Source organism: Sorex fumeus, unplaced genomic scaffold, assembly GCF_029834395.1.
Source record: "Sorex fumeus unplaced genomic scaffold, SorFum_2.1 ptg000063l, whole genome shotgun sequence".
NCBI classification, from domain to species: Eukaryota; Metazoa; Chordata; class Mammalia; order Eulipotyphla; family Soricidae; genus Sorex; species Sorex fumeus.
In genome coordinates this window covers 81,254,675-81,275,515 of record NW_026606120.1, presented here as the reverse complement: position 1 = coordinate 81,275,515, position 20,841 = coordinate 81,254,675, and the positions used below count along the sequence as shown (strand labels likewise).

Sequence of the window (20,841 nt, the reverse complement as noted above, 5' to 3'; positions counted from 1 at the left end):
CTTGCTCCTGGTTCTGTGTTCAGAAATCACAATTGATGGGACTCAGAAAATAGTATGTGGTACTGGGGATCAAACTCAGGTTGGATGTGTGTAAGGCAAGTGATTTGCCCAGTTTTAATTTCTTTAGTCCTGTGTTGAAATTTATATTGAAATAATAAAGCCCTTTGAATTGTCAAGGCAATCCTAGGAAAAACCAACATGGGAAGGTCTTTATTTTCCAACTTTATTTTTTTATTTTTATTTTTTTGTTCTTTTGCTTTTTGGGTCACACCTGGCGATGCACAGGGGTTACTCCTGGCTCTTCACTCCTGAATCACTCCTGACGGTGCTCGGAGGACTATATGGGATGTGGGAATCGAACCCCGGTAGGCTGCGTGCAAGGCAAAATGCTCTACCCACTGTGCCATTGCTCCAGCCCCATTTATTTTCCAACTTTAAATTGCACTATAAAGCTATAGAAATCAAGATAGTGTGATACTTGAGACTCTTAGACTTTGGAATAGAGACTCTAAGAGCAATGGAATAGAAGTGACAAACCAGAGACAGATCCTCAGGTATATAGGCATCTAATCTTTGACAGAGGAGCTAAGATTATAAAGTGAAACAAGGAAATCATCTTCAACAAATGGTGCTGGGAAAACTGGTCATTCACATGTGAAAACCTATACCCTCCATCTCAGACTGTGCACAAAAGTCAGTTTATAGTGAATTAAAGATCTTGATATCAGACCAGAATCCCTAAGTTACATTGAGGGAAAATCTAGGGCGAACTTTCATGACATTGAATAACATTGAATGTAGAGGCATCTTCAGTGATTTTTTTTTGTGCTCATTTAACCAAATTATGTAAAAATTTGATTATTTCTGATAGTCATTCTGATTTAACATCTAATCTACGTATGCAGTTGCCCTACCCTACTACTTTTCCAACCTGTAGGAACTTCTTAAAAATTGGTTTGAGGACCTGGAAGATGAGTTTAAAGCATCTTCATCTTCCAGTGGGAAGATGAGCCCTGTCTGCCATACCCTGTCTGCTGTCTCTGGCCCCAGATGTATTGTTTCATTTTTATAATTGCTTTTTGTTTTTTAGTTTATTCTTTGGGGAGTAGATTGGGACCACACCTGGTGGTGCTTGGGTGGCCATATGCATTTTTGGGGGGCAAATTAGGTTTGGCTGCATTTCACGCAAGCACTTTAACCCATATATATCTCTCTGGTCCCTAGAGTCGTTAAAAAATAAACCGAAATTCCCCAGATATGTGCTTACTCCTAAAAATTTCTCATTGATATTTGTCTTTGGAATTGTATTCTTAAAATGTTGCTTATTAAAATTTTTATTTCTAACAGTGCTTTGGGTTCTAATTCTGTGTTTTATAGTTTCTAATCTTGTCGTCATATTTTTGCTTTCTGAAGTTTTTTGTGATTTTTGTAAGTTTATTGTTTGATATCAGTTGTTAAGAGTTCTGTGGACCTAATTGGGAGTTGAGAAGTCTTCCAGGCATCAGTTCTTAAGTTCTTGAGTTCTCAGCTTACTGAAATTCCAGGTTTCCTCAAGCTGAGCTTCCCTTCGTTAACAGCTATTCTTCAGCAGTCCCACTATTCTTCTTGCCACTTTTCTTCAACTGCATGTCTAGTTTATTTATTTTTTAACTTAAATCTGATGAGGACCCTTGGAACTTTTCTCCTTGCCTTTTTTGTATATCAGATAGCATGTTCTTTTCTAGCTTTGTTTTGTAGCTGAAGAATCTCTTGGAGCACCAATAAAGAAAAGTTAAAATTAGCTATATCTACAACTTTAAGTAATTATATGTGTCTATCATTGTGTTTATAATACGAGACTACTTCAGAAAAATTTGGTTTAATTTAACTTTGAAGCCTGATTTAAATAATATTTGTTGTTGTAATTAATTTTACTTTGGCGATATTGCTTTTATTTTATTCATTATGTTTCTATAAGTCTTTGTTTATATTTAATAGTATTTTCTTTTTTTGGGGGGGTCACACCCGGAGATGCACAGGCATTACTCCTGGCTCTGTACTCAGGAGTTACTCCTGGCAGTGCTCAGGGGACCATATGGGATGCTGGGAATCGAACCCGGGTCGGCCGCGTGCAAGGCTAGTGCCCTACCCGCTGTGCTATCTCTCCAGTCCCCTATATTTAATAGTATTTTAATGCACAATGTGGTACAATGGTCTTGGTTCATTAAAAGTTTTTTTCTTTGTCTCTTTTTCTTTTTCTCTTGTAGCAGTAAGCCTTTAGATCTTCCTTAAGTGTTTTTCATTCAATAATTTTACTGCGACGAACAATGGGAAGACTGTGACCGAATTTTACTGTAACACTGTCCTCCTGTTCATTGATTTGCTCGAGCGGGCCCAGTAACGTCTCCATCATGAGACTTGTTGTTACTGTGTTTTGTCATATCGAATACGTCACGGGTAGCTTGCCAGGCTTTGCCGTGTGGGCAAGATACTCTCGGTAGCTTGCCGGGCTCTCCGAGAGGGGTGGAGGAATCAAACCTGGCTCGGCAGGGCCAGCTGCGCGCAAGGCAAATGCCCTACTGCTGTACTATCGCTCCACCCAACAATTTTTACATATTTCAATATTTGAAACAGAGCAGTTATACCTTAAAAAAATACTATAATTATTTTCAGATTTATAATTTCAGTGTTATTTCTATTTCAACATTTGAAATAGCAGTTATGCCTTAAAAATATAATTTCAGAATTCTAATTTAAGTATTGTTTCTGATTTGCTTTGTTGGCAAGCTTAAAATTAATAATGAAATTAATATTTGCTTAGACAAATTTTATGTTATATTAATTGAAGAAGAATTTTAGGAAATTTAATTCTCATATCACTGACATTTATAAAACAATATTTTCTGTCTACATTGGCAAGTGTTGTGATTGCTTTTAAATTTAAAATCTGTATTACATTGAAGCCGAGGAATTAGCTTACTAAAAATATAGGTTGTGCAATAAGTTTCTGAGCCATTTATGGATTGGGTTTTGACTGAGTTTGTTAAACCATTGGGAATTAGGGACTCCAGCTGAACATCTCAGATTTCTGAAACAATACATTTTCTCAGACTTCATGGAATTGTTCTATGTCATTTACGCTTGCTTGGCTCAGCAGGCCCAGCAATGAGGTATTTTTTATTTTTTATTTGTTTTTGCAGGGATCTTAGCAACATCAATTGTGAAGAGCTTGGTCCATTACCTCCTGGATGGGAGATCCGTAATACAGCAACAGGCAGAGTTTATTTCGTTGACCATAACAACAGAACAACACAGTTTACAGATCCTCGGCTGTCTGCTAACTTGCATTTAGTTCTAAAGTAAGTTTTTGAAGCAGTACATTTTAAAATGTAAGTCTGAACAAGACTAATAGATGTTTTTTTGATAGACTATCTGCTCTCTTAAACTATAAATTACTTGTGTTCTTCAAAATTTCATGTAAAAGTGTGACAAGTTTTAATTACATTTTAACAACTCTTGTACTTAGGTAGGAATTTTTTTTTTGAAATGTTAGGAAAAGAGTATGTATCAGAGATACTAAAGTGAGTTTTTTAAAAATTATTTTTAAATAAGTATTGGTAAAGGGAAATGTGTTTGATATTTGCATGACTGAGACCTAAACCTGAAAGCTCTGTGACTTTTACCCACAGTGATTCATTAAATAAATAAATTTAAAAAAATTATTTTTTATTGATTGAGGGTCTGTAGTATACATATTGTTGATCTGTTAATGATGGTTTCCTGTGCATATAATTCCAGTACCACATCCCACACCACAGTGTCTCCTGAATGCTCCCAGCAGCAGTGCTTCTTGTGCTTGGCCACTGAGCTACACCCCTGACTTTAAATGTGTATCTTTAAAAAATTGTTTTTGGGGGGGCTGAAGAATAGTACAACAGGAAGGGCCTTACACATGACTGACCCAGTTTTGATCCCTGGCATCCCCTATGGTTCCTGAACCCGCCAGAAATGATCTCTGAGCACAGAGCCAAGATGTGGCCCAAAAAGGCAGAAAAAAAATATTTTTGTTGTTTTTTTGAGTTATGATACAATTTCTGTATCAAATAAATGGTTGGAAAAAATTTAACTTGTTACTTTTGTGTGTATATGGTGCCTGGGATAGGACCCATGGACTTAATATATTCAAAGCATGTGCTCTGCCACTGGGCCGTATTCCCAACTCTTACCAGTGATTATTGAAGAGCAGGCTTACTTTGAAATTTTGGAATTTTTATTTCTCCATTTATACTTTTATGTATTAGACTTTTGTTGTCAAATCTAATAAATCTTTAAGATAATTATAGTATATTTCTTTTGAATTTAGAAGTTTTATGGTTTAAGGTTTTATGTTTTGTTTTTGTTTTGGAATCTGCATCTGGGTGTGTTAGAGCACATACGCATAGATTGAATCTTGGTCAACTGCATGCAGAGCAAGTGCCCTAAGTACTCTTATATTAACACACTGACTAATTTTAGCTTTTTTAAATTTATTTCTAATTTTAATTTTTTGGGGAGGGCCACACCTGGTTACTCCTGCCTCTGTACTCAGGGATTACTCCTACTGGTGCCTGGGAGACCATATGGAATGATGGGGATTGAACCTCGGTTAGGCTCGTGCAAGGCAAGCATCCTACCCACTGTACCATAACTCTGGCCCTGATTTCAGGTTTTATATAGATGATTTCAGATAAATTTTTAATTAATTTCTTTGTCTGCCTGCTATTAAGGCATACCCAAATTCTTTAAACAAAAAATTTTAGGGGATATTTAAAAATCTAACTCATCGGGCAGGAGCGGGGCACTTGCACATGGCTGACCTGGGTTTGATTACTGGTACCCTATGTGGTTCCCTGTCAGGAGTGATTCTTTAGTGCAGAGCTCAGGAATATGTAAAAGATTTTATATATATATATATATATATATATGTATATGTATATATATATATATAATCTTTTGGTTTTGTTTGTATATGTATAAAAAGCATCTTTGTCATGATTTTTATGTGAATACTAGGAACTTGTAACAGTCATCCAAACTGATTTCTCTGTATTTAGCCTGGAACATAAGAATCACTGTATATAGAACTGACTTGATGGGTTGAAGAGATAGTAAGGCTCTTGCCTTGTGCATGGCCGGCCAGATTCATTTCCCTGCACCCCATATGGCCCACTGAGCCAGCCAGGAATGATCCCTGAGCACAGAGCCAGGAATAAGTCCTGAGAACAGCTGATTGTTGGCCTCCCTTTCTCCCCTCCAAATAAAGTGATTGGATGATTTTTGGTTGGATGATTTGTTAGAGCACAAAGTTATTTTATCATAGCTACCATGATCCTTAAGTTAGGTGGTTGTGCTCTTGCCTGTTGTATATAAAATTAAACCCCAACTGAATCAGTTTACATACATCAGTATGTTGGAATTAACTAGTTAATTACCTACTTCAATCTCTTCTAAAAAATTCTTAGATTGGGACTAGACAAACAGTACAAAGATTAAGATGCTTGCCTTGAAACAACCAATCCCGGTACACCCCAGTTTAATCCCCAGCGCTGCATATGGTTCCCTGAACAGCACTCAGCCCACTGGGTGTGACTGCAAAACAAAGTCTTAGATTTAGCTTTCACTATTTTTCTAAGGGAATAAAATATTTCTAGGCAATATGCTTTCATTTATTACTATTGGGGGATGTGACATTGGGGTCACACAGGCAGTACTCAGGGTCTACTGTTGGCTCTGTGCTGAAGCATTGCTCCTGAGGGTGCTTAATGGGCCATGTGGTGCTAGGGATCGAACTGGAGTTGGCCATATACAAGACAGTTTTATATTGTCTTTCCAGCCTTATACAATTATTTCTGCTGGACTAGAGAGCCCAACAGACTGGATGGAATGCTTTGCAGAAGGCCTGGTTTTGGTCCCTGGCTCCACTTGGTTATATTAACACTGCCAGTAGAAAGTCCTAAGCACTCAGCTAGGCTTCTGAGCACCTCTGGATATGACCCCCCAAACAAAGAAATTATTTCTGGGGCTAGGGATGTGATTCCATTATGGAGCACTTATTTTGCATGTGTGAGGCCTTGGGTTTGATTCCTGGCACTACTTTGGTTGATCCTCAGGCACTGAATTGGGAGTAGCTCCCAAGCACAGGTGGGTGTAACCAACTTTTCCACAGGCACATACCTTACCCTCCAGTCTAAGGAAACGAAATGATTTCTGCTATTGGGACATTTTTTGTGCATTTGTGACAAACTGTGTAGCTAGAAGTCACTCTAGGGCTAGGGAGAGATAGCTCAAAGTGCTGATTGCATGCTTTGTTTCCAAGAGGCCCAGGGGTTCAGTCCCTGACTTAGATCCCAGGTGTGGGGAAATTTAACAACAAAAACAAAACCTAACACAACAGTGTGAATGTACTTCTTGTCATTGACTATACACTAAAGATTGGTAATTTTTATGACACATTTAATGTAATAAAATAGCACATTTCATGTAACAAAATAAAAAGAAACAGTTACCTTTTAAAGCATTTAGACATGTTTATAAAGTATTTCTCTGTGCCAGAACTTATGTGACTTCCCACATTTTTGTGGTCTAGACAATAGTCTGTAGAGGAGAAGGGGTTCCTTGCCAATCTGCCTTTCAAACTCTCCTCCAGAGAGACTGTAGATAACAAGCACGAGGTTTAGCATATACATGAATTTTACAATGGGTGATGGTGAACTATGCAGAAGAAAATTTAAATGATATTTGAGAAATTTGTTTTCAGCTGTTGGATAAAGCAATATAACCAATTCTGTATAGGTGTGTGCATTCTGAGAAAGCAGCTTTGGAACTAGTTTGTTGAAAATGTTTCAAACCAAATCATGCGTGCATGCGTGTGTCCTTGTCTGCACTCAGAAATTACTCCTTGCGGTGCTTGAGGAACCATATGGGATGCTGAGGATAGAACCTGGGTCAGCTGTGTGCACAGCAAGTACTTTACCTGCTGTCCTATCTCTCCAGCCCCAAAGCTAAACTATTTTAAGGCCTGAAGCTGATAGAGCTAGACTCGTTTCATAGTAAGATGCTATTTTGAATATATAAACTGCACTGTACTTATTCAAGTGCTTTAATATCATTTCTGTTTACTTTTAGTCGGCAGAACCAACTGAAAGACCAACAGCAACAGCAAGTGGTATCCCTATGCCCTGAGGACACAGAGTGCCTGACAGTTCCACGGTACAAACGAGACCTGGTTCAGAAACTAAAAATTTTGCGCCAAGAACTTTCTCAGCAACAACCTCAGGCTGGCCACTGTCGGATTGAGGTCTCTAGGGAAGAGATTTTTGAGGTGAGTGTCAATCTTATTTTAAAATAGAGAAAAAGTAGGTCATTGTTATATACTTCGGCTTGACTTTTGCATTGCAAATACTTGTTAATGGAACTCTAAAATACTACACATATATAGTCCTTTCTAGTTATTTCAAACGATAATGGATTTTTAAGGTAAAGGTAAAGGTAAAGGCCCTCCCGTTGATCGTCGATTTGCTCGAGCGGGCCCAGTAACGTCTCCATTGGAGACTTTGTTGTTACTGTGTCTGGCATATCGAATACTCTCGGTAGCTTGCCGGGCTCTCCGAGAGGGGCGGAGGAATCGAACTCGGGTCGGCCATGTTGGCCGCTTGTAAGGCGAACGCCCTACCGCTGTGCTATCACTCCAGCCCTATGGATTTTTAAATTCTAAAAAAATTGTTTTTTTTTACAGCTAGGTTACTTCCTTGATTTGTTGAAAGTATTTCTAACATTCTTTTATGATTGGACTTCAGTGCCCTAATATCAACTTCAGAGTTCTTATATTAGTTGCAGAGGTCCAAGGCCAAGTGTTTCCCATTTATCCCTGGATTTTTGGGCAAGAGGTGTTTAGGAACTTGATAATACTTTTCCCAAAGGATAAACTTTTTTCTTTCAGGTCTCTTTTTTTGGGGTTTTGGCCCACATCTGGCAGTGTTCAGAGATCTTTCCTTGTGATAAATGGGAGACTATGTAGTGTTTAACCTAGGTCAGCTACAGGCAAGACAAGCACCTTTTCTGTGTATTATCTCTTCGGCCCTAAAGTCAGTTTAGTGAGGATTACTTCAATAGTTATTTATGTTCTTTTTAAATTGCAGTATTATTTATAATTGATAGAAGCTAGAAATAATTAAAATGCCTTTCAGCCACTAAATAAACAAGTACCTTTTTATTCTTAGAATAATGTTCTGTTGTGAAAATATGTAAAGTTTTTATGTTTATAAGAAAATAAATGTTATTAAATACAGTTGTAGCACTGTAGCACTGTCCTCCCATTGTTCATCAGTTTGCTCAAGCGGGCACCAGTAACGTCTCCATCGTGAGACTTGTTGCTACTGTTCTTGGCATATCAAATATGCCATGGGGAACTTGCAAGGCTCTGCCATGCATGCGGGATACTTTTGGTACTTGCCAGGCTCTCCAAGAGGGACGGAGGAATTGAACCCAGGTTGGCCACGTGCAAGGCGCCCTACCTGCTGTGCTATCGTTCCAGCTAAAATAAAGAATGTGGGGCTAGAGAGATAGTACAGGAGGTAGGGCACCTGCTTTGCGTGCCACCAGAAATTATAGCAATAATTCACACTCCATATGGTCCCCCAGCCAGGAGTGATCTCTGAGTGCAGAGCCAGTAGTAAACCCTGAGCACCACTGGATGTTGCCCCAAAACAAAACAAATTATATATATACACATGTATTTTATATTTGTATAGAGTATAATATTTATTTATAATATTTATAAAATATAATATTTTTATATTGTACTCAGGATTGCATGCAGTGTTAGGGATTCGAACAGAGGTCTGCTGCATGCAAGGCAAATGCCTTACCGCGTATCATTTTAGCCTCCTCCACCCCCCGAAACTGTTTTTTTTCTTTTTTTTTTTTCTTTTTTTCAATTATTATTTGTTTGTTTATTTGTAGGAGTATTGCTATTTATTCAGCCATTGATTAGCCGATTGAATTGGGCATGAACTCCACCTTAATTTTTTTTTACTTATTTTTTTTCTTTTTATATTATTGAATCACTGTGGGAAAAGTTACTAAGCTTTCAGGTTTAAGTCTCAGTCATACAGTGATCAAACACCTTTCCCTTCACCAGTACTCATTTTTCACCACCAAGAACCCCAGTATACCCCCCTCCCACCCCTCCAAATGCCTGTGAGGCAGATGATTTCTACTTAACTCTTCTCTACATTGATTACATTCATTATTTTGACAAAAGATGCACCATTATTGTTTAGTATTTTCCCCCACAAACAATCAGAATTGCTGAAAAGGCATTGTGAAATATTTTGTTTTCTATAGTTGGTTATGAGAATCATATAATGTCATGCGGCCATGATTTTGGATTTCTGCAAAGAGCCTATTTATTTTTTTAATGAATCACTGTGAGGTACAGTTACAGACTTACATTTCAGTCATACAGTGATCAAGTACCCATCTCTCCACCAGTGCCCATTCTCCACCACCAATGTTCCCATTATCCCCTCTTCCCCCCCCTCCCTCCCCCGGGTTGTTGTGGTCTGCAGTGCAGGTATTAAGTGGCCATCATGTTCCGTCTATAGTCTACTTTCAGCACACCTCTCCCATCCTGAGTGGGTCCTCCAAGCATCCTTTACTTGGTGGTCCTTTCTGTATCTGAGTTGCCTTTTCCCCAGCATGTGAGGCCAGCTTCCAAGCTATGGAGCAGTCCTCCTAGTCTTTATCTCTCCTATCTTTTGGTGTTAGTCTCCCATTCTGTTACTTTGTATTCCACAAATGAGTGCAGTCTTTCTAGGTCTGTCCGTCTCTTTCTGACTCATTTCTCTTAGTATGGTACTCTCCATATTGATTCACTTATATGGAAATTTCATGACTTCATCTTTTCTAACAGCTGCATAGTATTCCATTGTGTAGATGTTGGTACATCTTTAGCCAGTCATTTGTTCTCAGGCACTTGAGTTTTTTCCAGATTCTGGCTATTGTAAACAGTGCTGCAGTGAACATACAAGTGCAGGTGTCATTTCTCCTAAACTTTTTCCCATCTCCAGGATATATTCCCAGAAGTTGTATTTCTGGGTCAAATGGGAGCTCAATTTCTAATTTTTTGAGAAAAGTCCATACTGTTTTCCAAAAGGACTGAACCAGTAGGCATTCTCACTAGCTGTGAAGGAGAGTGAAACTTTTTTTTTTTAATCTTTACTTCTTGCTATCACATATGACCTAGTGTTAGGTAAATCAGCTTTTCAAAACTTGCTGCTTGACTGGAGAGAGAGAGAGAGACTACATTGGGATAAGGTGCTTAATTTACATGTGTCCAACCTGGTTCAATTCCTGACACTTGAGCACTGCCAGGAGCAAGCTCTGAGCACAGCCGTGTATAGCCCAAAAATAGAAGAACAGAAATTATTGCTGCTTCCATCAAATTCTTATTTGTTTTTGGTTACACTTGGAAGTGCTTGGGGGTTATTCCTTGATTCTGCTCAGGGGTAGCTTCGTGTAGTACCAGGGATCAATCCCAGATTGCCTGTATGTGATGCAGGTGCTCTAGACTGCTGAATTATCTCTTTACACCTTGTGTTTGTTTACTGTGAATGGAATTATTGCTATAATTCATGAAATTTAAATGTAGAGTTTTGCATTTAATAAACTCTTAAGGTATCTAACGAATTGGTTTCAGAAGTGTTGCCACTATATGTTTTATTTTTCAGAAATTTCATTAAATTTTAAGCATTTGAAATTTATTCACTGAATGATGCACAATTTTTTCTTAAACATGTTTTGTACATGGAATGGAAAATTTAAATATCAGACTAAAAATATCTTGCAGTAATAGTTCATTGAAATTTTTTTCAGGAGTCATATCGACAGGTCATGAAGATGAGACCAAAAGATCTGTGGAAGCGATTAATGATCAAATTTCGTGGAGAAGAAGGCCTTGACTATGGAGGAGTTGCCAGGTAAAGACTTGCTTGTTAGAAAATGATATATCCCTATTTGACTTACAGACTTTAAATACTTCTATGGTGTAACCTTATTACCTTATTTTTGACATTTTCTAGTTTATTTCCTAGTGGTAGCAATAGAGAGGGTATTCTAATAGATATATTCATAGTAAGAGTAGTGTAGTACTGCTAGCAGAATATTTGAGAACGCTGATGGATTAGCTAGAGCCCAGTGAGACTTGATGTGACAGCTATTTGTAAGTCTACATAGACTTTTGAAAGGACCTATAGGTTCTGTTTTTTCCTCATCTCTCTCCTTCTTTACCTTCCTTCCCTCTCTATTTCCTTCCCTCCCTCTGTCTTTTTTTCTTTTTAATGATATTGGTGCATGTAATATAAACTGAATGCTGTTTTTCCTTTCCTTCCATTGCTGAGCTTTTTGTGTGTGAGAGCCTCCCATGTGGTGCTCAGGGCTTTGGGAACCACTCAGACTGGCTAACTGGACTGGCAGTTCAGTATTAAGGCCTAAGGATGGTGCATCTTGGGCCTATGGTGCTGGGAGTGACCACTCAGCAGTGCTTGGGGTATTATATGCCCAGGATCAAACTGGGATTGGCTGCAGACAAGACATGTACCTTCACTCCTATACTATCTTTCCTACTGTCCTACTGTGCTTTTTAGCAATTAAAGCAATGTGGGGTTTTGTGTGTATGTGTGTGTGTGTGTTTGTTGTAAAAATGTAGTTATAAGTGTTCTTAAAACGTTTTTAACAAGCTGTAAAGTTACATTCATGCATCAAGTGCTTTTTATTTCAGGCATGAAAATTCTATGTAGATGTAGCAGAAATGTCATTTTCTCTATTGAAACTTCTAAGGACCATCACAGTAATGTGCTTCACCTAATCAAAATCTAAATTTGTTTCTACCAAGTCTCATAATTGTTATTAAGCATTATGTGGACTTATTTTTATTCTTTGGCCTTATACCTGCAAATGGAGTTTTTTTTAAGTTGAGATTTTAAAAATAAGTTTACACATTATTTTTAAATGATGAGATTTTAAAAATTACATTATACATTCTTCTGTGAAATTCTTTTTTTTTTTTTTTATTGTGGTTGTGGTGTAATTGTGTTGGGGCCATATCCAGTGGTACTCAGGACTACAAAACTGAATTTAGTCTTATAATACCAGAACTAAGGTGTTACAGGTTGAGGTGTGATGCTTGAGGGACCAGGTGGTGTGGGGGATTGAACCTACTTTAAGCTGTCTCCCCAGACCATAAAATTCTTCTTGCTCTGTACTCGTGATTTGTGCTTAGTCATTCTGTCATGCTGGGAATTGAACCTGGGCCTCTCAAGTGCAGAGCGTGCACTCAGTTCTTCAGTCTGTTTCTCTGCACGTTCTCCACTCACTTTTTTTTTTCTTTTTGGGTCACACTCAGCGATGCTCAGGGGTTACTCCTGGCTCTGCACTCAGGAATTACTCCTGGTGGTGCTTGGGGGAGCCATGGGATGCTGAGGATCGTACCTGTGTCAGCTGCATGCAAATCAAATGCCCTACCCGCTGCACTATTGCTTTGGCCCCAATGATGTATACACTTTTTGTGTAACAATTCAAACATCACTAGAGTTCCTGCTTCTCTCCACCAATGTCCCCTATCCGTGACCCCCTTCAGTTCTGTAGTCAAACTCTCTAGTTCTGTAGTAAGCCCAGTTCTATAGTCAAAATCTCTAGTTCTGATGCCTTTGGCTATTTGCTGTTCGCTTATGTTTCTTTATATCCCTCATAAAAGAGATATTTCTTTGATTGTGAAGGTGATGACACCTATATACATATAGATGAATAATGCTAAACTTGTGAAATTCTTCAGAATTGTAAATCAATAAAAGTTTTCAGAACTGTGTATCTTTTTTCAGGTTATAAATTTTAAAAAGTAATAGTATAAATATGTGCTATTACATTTTAAAAAATTTACTTGAACTTGATAAATTCTACATTTATAATTCAGTGAGAGGAGACAAGAACTAAAAATTCTTTATTTAGGGACTGGAGCACAGTGAGTAGAGCATTTGCCTTGCACGCGGCTGACCCGGATTCGATTCCCAGCATCCCATATGGTCCTCTAAGCATAGCCAGGATTAATTCCTGAGTGCATAGCCAGGAGTAGTAACCCCTGTGCATCACCAGGTGTGATTTTATTTAAAGGAAAATATGATTAGACTTAGAAAAATGTGTCTTATCCTAAAAGGGCAATATCAGTTTTATGTTAGGCATTAATAAGTTTTTTTAAAAATCTCTTAAATAGACTTTGAAGAACTAAGTCTTCAAAATAAGTGAAACATTGTTTTAAAAAGTATAAAACCCTTAGCTGGAAATAAACCACACCTTTCTTAAGCTAATAGAGGCAACCATAAGTGCTAGGAGCCATGACCATATTTAAGGTGAAGCGTTGAGAAGTTTATTTCGTCTTTTAATGAAGCTCCTTAATGCTTTGGGTTTCATCCCTGGCATCCCATTTGGTCCCCAGAGTACCACCAGGAGTAATTCCTGAGTGCACAGCCAGTACTAACTCTTGTGCACCACTGGATGTGGCCCCCTCACCCCGCCCTCCAAAAAAAAGTCTCCTTTAATGCTTTTTGCAAAACTGGTTTCAAATGCAGTGAATTCTCTAAGCTGTTGTTCAGGAAGCTCTCTGTAGTTCCTTCAAATCTGAATGATTAGTCTAGCTGGATAGAGTTTTCTTGGCGAGTGTTCATTTCATTAAATTTTTTTGTTTGGTTTTTTTTTTTTTTTTTTTTTTTTTTATTTATTGAATCACTGTGGGAAAGGTTACAAAGCTTTCAGGTTTATGTCTCAGTCATGCAAATATCAAACACATTTCCCTTTACCAATACTTATTTTTTCCCATGAAGAACCCCAATAAAACCCCACCCCCCACCCCTCCCCGTCCCTGTGAGGCAGATGAATTCTAGTTAACACTCTATCCGCTTTGATTAGATTGTTTCAATAAAAGATTCACCACTATTATTTAGAGTTTACCCCCCCCCCAAATCAGACATGCTGAAAAAGCATTGTGAAGTGATTTGCTTTCTCCAGCTGGGTTCAAGAATTAAATGTTGGTTTTGGATTTCTGCTATTTTACTTATTGACCCTGGAAGTATTTCTACTGAAAGTCAGATAGTTAAGAAATTGGTTTCTGTGTTCTGGAGTAGTGGCCGTGCTGGAGAGCCGCTCGTGGGGGGCAACTGGTGGCCTCGGTAGGGCGTGAAGGGCGGAGCGAAACGCCCCCCTTCCCATGAGGTTTTAGTCGCCCCCACACTCCCGGCTCATACCTGCTGTCCACAAGGCTCCCATGTGGCCGCCATCTTTCTTTCCAGAGAGGAGAGGGCGAATGGGGCAACACCCTTTCCCCTCCGGCAGACTTGATGGGCTGGATCAACGCATAGTCCATTCACTTTTCTGCTCCAAGCTGCTGGGTTCTGCATTAAGTCCTTGTGCTTCTGGGGCCATGGCCGTGCTGGAGAGCCGCTCGTGGGGGGCAACTGGTGACCTCGGTAGGGCGTGAAGGACGGACCGGAACGCCCCCCGACCCATGAGGTTTTAGTCGCCCCCACTCCCCCGGCTCATACCTGCTGTCCACAAGGCTCCCATGTGGCCGCCATCTTTCTTTCCAGAGAGGAGAGGGCGAATGGGGCAACACCCTTTCCCCTCCGGCAGACTTGATGGCCTGGATCAATGCATAGTCCGTTCACTTTTCTGCTCCAAGCTGCTGGGTTCTGCATTAAGTCCTTGTGCTTCTGGGGCCGTGGCTGTGCTGGAGAGCCGCTCGTGGGGGGCAACTGGTGACCTCGGTAGGGCGTGAAGGACGGACCGGAACGCCCCCCTTCCCATGAAGTTTTAGTCGCCCCCACACCCCCGGCTCATACCTGCTGTCCACAAGGCTCCCATGTGGCCGCCATCTTTCTTTCCAGAGGGAGGAGGGCGGAAGGGAGCAACACCCTTTCCCCTCTGGGCAGAAATGATTGCCTGGATTAACGCATAGTCCTTTCACTTTTCTGCTCCAAGCTGCTGGGTTCTGCATTAAGCCCTTGTGCTTCTGGGGCTGTGGCCGTGCTGGAGAGCCGCTCGTGGGGGGCAACTGGTGACCTCGGTAGGGCGTGAAGGACGGACCGGAACGCCCCCCTTCCCATGAGGTTTTAGTCGCCCCCACACCCCCGGCTCATACCTGCTGTCCACAAGGCTCCCATGTGGCCGCCATCTTTCTTTCCAGAGAGGAGAGGGCGAATGGGGCAACACCCTTTCCCCTCCGGCAGACTTGATGGCCTGGGTCAATGCATAGTCCGTTCACTTTTCTGCTCCAAGCTGCTGGGTTCTGCATTAAGTCCTTGTGCTTCTGGGGCCGTGGCTGTGCTGGAGAGCCGCTTGTGGGGGGTGACTGGTGACCTCGGTAGGGCGTGAAGGACGGACCGGAATGCCCCCCTTCCCATGAGGTTTTAGTCGCCCCCACTCCCCCGGCTCATACCTGCTGTCCACAAGGCTATTGTTTGGTTTGTTTTTGGGGCCTCACCTGGTGGTAGTCAGGGCTTATTCTTGTTTTAGTTCTAAGGCATCACTCCTGGTGGGCTCAGGGACCATATGGGAATCAAACCCAGGTCTTCTATGTGTAAGACAAAAACCCTACCTGCTGTACTATTGCTCTAACCCTCTAATAAAGTGTTTCAGTTCTGTCACTTTTGATTGTAGTTTTCTCATTTTCATTCTCAGACTTTGTATGTTGCTGACTGCCTGTGCCATTATTTCCTTGAGCTCATTACACATCCTCAACATGGTGTCCCTAAAGTCATTATCTGAGGTTACAGTGTTGGTTTGTGCTGTTAGAGCCTTCCATGCTATTGTTGTCACTCACTGAGTTTGGTGAGCTGCTGCTTCTTCTTTTTTTTTTTTTTTTTTTTTGTGGCAGGTATGAGGGGACATAGCTGGGGATGCTCAGGGGTTACTGCTTGGGGGAGCATATGGGATGGTGGGGATCAATCCTGGGTCCACTGCTTGCAGGGGAAATACCCTTCTCCCTGTACTATATCGCTCTGGCCCCCGAGCTTGGCTTCTATGTGACACCCCCATTGTGTTTGCTGTACTCTGAAGGTAGAATATTTGTGGTTTGCTCTCTGGGAGTGTCTGAAGGATTAGACTGGGTTCTGCTCTTTGCCTTCCCTGCTAGTCTTTATTTAGTGACAGGAGGCTTAAGTGTGTACATTGTAATGTGTGCCAAGTTGAGCTTGTCATGTGGCCATGCAGTTCAGGGTTCAGGCAGTTCAGGTAGTTACCAGCACAGGGTATAGAAGAGGGGGGGCTGGAAGTTCAAATGAGCAAGCATGGGCATCTGAGATATGAGGTGGGCCTGCTGAGATGGCAGAAGTCATGTGGAGGCTGGTGAGAGCCCTTAGAAGTAAGGGGACTCTGCTACAACTCCAAAAAGACCCTGGGAATGTTCACCAGAGGAGGGGTGGATGGGTGTTAATTTACCTGGAAGGTCAGATGATCAAGCAGAATCTGAGATGTGTATGTGGACTTTTTGAGATGGAGGACTTCTTTGACATGCTTACTATGTTTATTTTTGGATCATATGTGGTGATGCTCAGGGCTTACTCCTGGCTCAACATTCAGGAATTACTCCTGGCAGTGCTTGGGGAACCATATGGGATGGCGGGACTCAGTCTCCTGTGTGATACCTGCCCACTGCACTGTAGCTCTGACCTGTCCCTTGACATTCTTATGAATCAGTCATAACTAGATTTTGAATGCTTGTTGGGAAAATTTAATTTTTTGTTGTTGGAATCTAAATGCTGGAAGTGTATTTGCTAAACAAAGTTTTTTCCTGTGGAGTGGGGTTGGGTTCCTAGGCTATGCTTGGGGACCTTAGGGCCACTTCTGGTAATACTTGATTTTGAACCCGTAGTGTTAGGAGCGACCATTGTCACCCTAAGGGTGTTTGGGGTGGGGGACCACGTAATATTGGGAATCAAACTAAGGACTTCCATGTTCTCCAGTCCTTTCTACTATCTTACAGGCCTCTGCTGTGTATTTCCTTTTTTTTTATTATTTTTATTTTTTTTAATTTATTGAATCACCGTGAGAACAGTCACAAAGTCTTTCAGTTCAAGTCTCGGTTGGTCATACAATGATCAAGCAACCATCCCTTCACCACTGCACATTTTCCACCACCAAGAACCCCAGTATACCCCCACTCCCACCCACCCCCTGCCTGTGTGGCAGATTTTCACTTTACTCTCTCTCTACGTTGATCACACTCAATATTACAACAGAAGACCCAACATTGTTATTTGGAATTTTCCCCAACATTCAGACCTGCCACAAAGACATAATTGGAAAATTTGTTTTTTATTGCTGATTATGAAGAGCATATGGTGTCATGTGGCCACAACAGCGGCCATGCAAATTTGGATTTCTGACATTTTAGTAATAAACCTAGAGGGATTACTGCCAGAAACCCCTGCTTCTGAGATTGGTATGTGTGCCTGTGGGATCATGGTCGGTCAGAAGCCAGATGAGGCGTTTGAGGGTGGCAACCCGGAGCATTGTCATGGTGCGGAGCAGGGCCGATTCCACCCCCATCCCATGAAGCGCCACGTGCCTCATCAATGCAGACTCATACCTGGCTGTTCATTAGGCTCTAAAAGATGCAGGCCACCATGCTGCCGCCGCAAAGGTTGACAGGCAAGGGACAGACACCCTTCCCCTCCCAGGGTGGCATAGCATCATAGTTAAATACAAAGTCCAGATGTGTTTCGGTTGGGCATTATCTTTTGCTCAGATTTTCCTATCACCATTCAAGCCTCATTTGCAGGGAAAAATGCTAGATCATTTGTTTCCATTGATCACTTTGCATATCAGGAAATGTCGTGCGGCTGCATAAGTGGCCACGCAGTTCAGAAAAAATCCTGATACCCGCATGCCAGAACCATGCTTATAGAAGCTCATGGTCACCGGGATTCCATCTGGGGAAGGTGGGGAGACAGCACCTATCCCATCTGGGACCTCCCGGTGATATCAGCTCTGGACAGGATCCGGAGCATTCTCCGGGAGCTGTGGGGCCCTCCAGCCATTTCTTTCTCTTTCTTTGCTGCTGTGTGCTGTAAGATGGTACCGGGGTGGGCTGTGGGCATGACTTCCGGAATCAGAGGTTGCCTGGGAGCCGGGGTGGCCCCTGTTACATTTCAGAAAAAAGTCCTGGTACCTGCATGCCAGAGCCATGCTTGTAGAAGCTCATGGTCACCGGGATTCCATCTGGGGAAGGCGTGCTGTTTATTTCTTTTTGTGTGTTTGGGCCACACCTAGGCTCAGGGGTTACTTCTGGCTCTGCAGTTGAAATTGCTCTTGGCAGTGCTGCGGGTAGTAGGGGATGCCATCTGGGGATTGGCTGCATGTAAGATGAACACCCTGTCCACTGTACTATCTTCCCACCTCTGCTGTTTATTTCTTAATCTTCCGCATGAGTGAAGCCACATGAAACCCAGGTAATGCGGAATTTTGTGACCCTGGACCCTGGAGCCAACAGACCCGGGAGCAGACCCCCTGCCTGCTTCCCTATCTCTGGTGACCCAGGGGTCACACCCAGATGCCACTCTCTGCCGGCACCAGTTGATCTCATCGGCCACACTCCAGAACTCACAGCTGCTTCTCCTGGAAGGGAGCACAAAAAGGAGCTCCCATAACCATGCCATCAGACTCTGTGCCAGTCTGTTTTCACCTGGGGCGCCACAGATGGGGGCGGGTTAGAGCCCTCCCTGCCCCAAGGGACCCAGCCCTGGCAGCCGACCTCCACTACCCACCCGCCGCCAAGGTCCAGGCTGCTTTCCCACCAAGTGACACATTATAAGACACTTCCTACCCATTTTGCATAATTACCACATCATGTTTGATGGGGGGTGGGGTTCAGACAGTAGGCAACAAATTTAGAGAGAAAAAAATACATATATATATGTGTATGTATACATACCTCTTGGAGAGCCTGGCAGGCTACCAAGAGTGTCCTGCCTGCATGGACAGAACCTGGCAAGCTCCCCGTGGCGTGTTTGATGTGCAAAAAGCAGAACTATAACATGTCTCATTCCCCTGACCCTGAAAGAGCCTCCAATAGTTTGGGAAGACGAGTTCGAAGAGGCTGGTAAAATATCAGGGCTGGTACGTATAGAGATGTTACTGGCACTTGCTTAAGTAAATTGAGGAACAACGGGATTACAGTGATACAGTGATCACCCTCAGGCAGAGTCTCCTGCCCCTGCATCTGGCTGCCCTCACCAGGGACCCTTGGATGGGGGCAGGTTGAGTTTCCCTCTCTGCCCCAAGCAGAGCTTCAGCAGCTGAAGACCTCCAGAACCCAGCCACAGCCAGGCATAAGAGCACTTTCCACATGCTTGGATGAGCCTCACATACGAAGGAACCAGCAGAGGAACCCAGGTGTGCAAGACCCTGAGATCTCCAAGCCTGCTTGGATAGGGACTGGGCCTCCTCCATCCAGATCCCCCATCTTCCAGTAGCTAGGCATTATACCCACCAGCTGCCCCTGGCGCCGTGTAATCCCATCAATGGCCAAGATCTAGAAACTATAAAACCAAGCTCCCGGAAGCTTGTCTAGTTTAAGCTTGTTGTCTAGTTTTTGCTCTCCGAGAACCTGGCAGGCTACCGCGAGTATCCTGCCTGCACAGCAGAGTCTGGCAAGCTCCCTATGGCGTATTTGATATGCCAAAACCCAGTAACAATGATGTGTCTCATTCACCTGACCCTGAAAGAGCCTCCAATGTGGTACTTGCTAAAATCTCAGGGCCAGGACAAATGGAGATGTTACTGGTGCTTGCTCGAGGAAATCAATGAACAACGGGAAGACAGTGATATGGTGATACTGCTGCTGTCAGAATTTGGGCTGCCTAAATGTACATGGTAGTGAACTGATCTTTCTGATCTTTTTTGATAGTTTTAAGTTTCTAAAGTAAAGATCTTTATTCTGTAGAACCCTGTAGTTGGATTTTGCTCTTTTGTTCTTTGTATTTGGGCTGGAGTGATGGTAGGGCGTTTGCCTTGCACGCGGCTGACCTGGCCGACCCAAGTTCGATTCCTCTGCCCCTCTCGGAGAACCCGGCAGGCTACCGACAGTATCTCGCCTGCGCAGCAAAAGCTGACAAGCTACCTCTGCTGTATTCGATATGCCAAACACAGTAGCAACAAGTCTCACAATGGAGATGTTATTGGGCCCACTTGAACAAATTGATGAACAACGGGAGGGAGGGAGGGAGGGAGGGAGGGAGGGAAGGAGGGAGAGAGAGAGAGAGAGAGAAAGAGAGAGAGAGAGAGAGAGAAAGAGAGAGAGAGAGAGTGTTCTCTCTGTTCGGTGAAGCAAAACAAATTTTGTTTTCTTTGAGGAAAAAATAACATGCATAAAAAGCACCAAGAGAGTACCATGCATGTACCTGTCAGGAAAGTGCCATGTATGCTAGGAAGGTTGATTATATTTAGACCTCTTTTTTCTTTCAGTGCCTGAATTTTGTTTTGTGGTGGCACTATGGATCAGAATCAGGGCCTTACATATGAAAGGCAAGTGGTCTACTGAGCCACATCCCTGGTTCCTGGCCTTTAAACTTTTTTTCCAGTATTACATAAAAGGTACTGATTGGGAACTTTATTATGTTACAGAACTTTGAAAAGATTTCCTTTAACTACCTGTTAGTATTTCATTTGCAAATTTATATTGTCCAGGGACCAGAAAGATAGCACAAATGTATGCTTTGCAGGTGGGAGGTGCAGGTTTTATCTCTGACACCCCACAGTCCACTGAGCATTGCTGGA

At 42.1% G+C, this 20,841-nt stretch overlaps 1 protein-coding gene across 1 annotated transcript in view; it reads left to right on the top strand.

The window, feature by feature from the left end:
• Positions 1–20,841, top strand: part of SMURF2 (SMAD specific E3 ubiquitin protein ligase 2) — a 115,678-nt gene that overhangs the window by 71,475 nt on the left and 23,362 nt on the right. Inside the window, exons 10-12 of the mRNA XM_056127083.1 lie at positions 3,180–3,338; positions 7,144–7,339; positions 10,894–10,997. Of these exons, the coding sequence (XP_055983058.1) occupies positions 3,180–3,338; positions 7,144–7,339; positions 10,894–10,997 (459 nt within the window). The remainder of the gene's footprint in view (positions 1–3,179; positions 3,339–7,143; positions 7,340–10,893; positions 10,998–20,841) is intronic.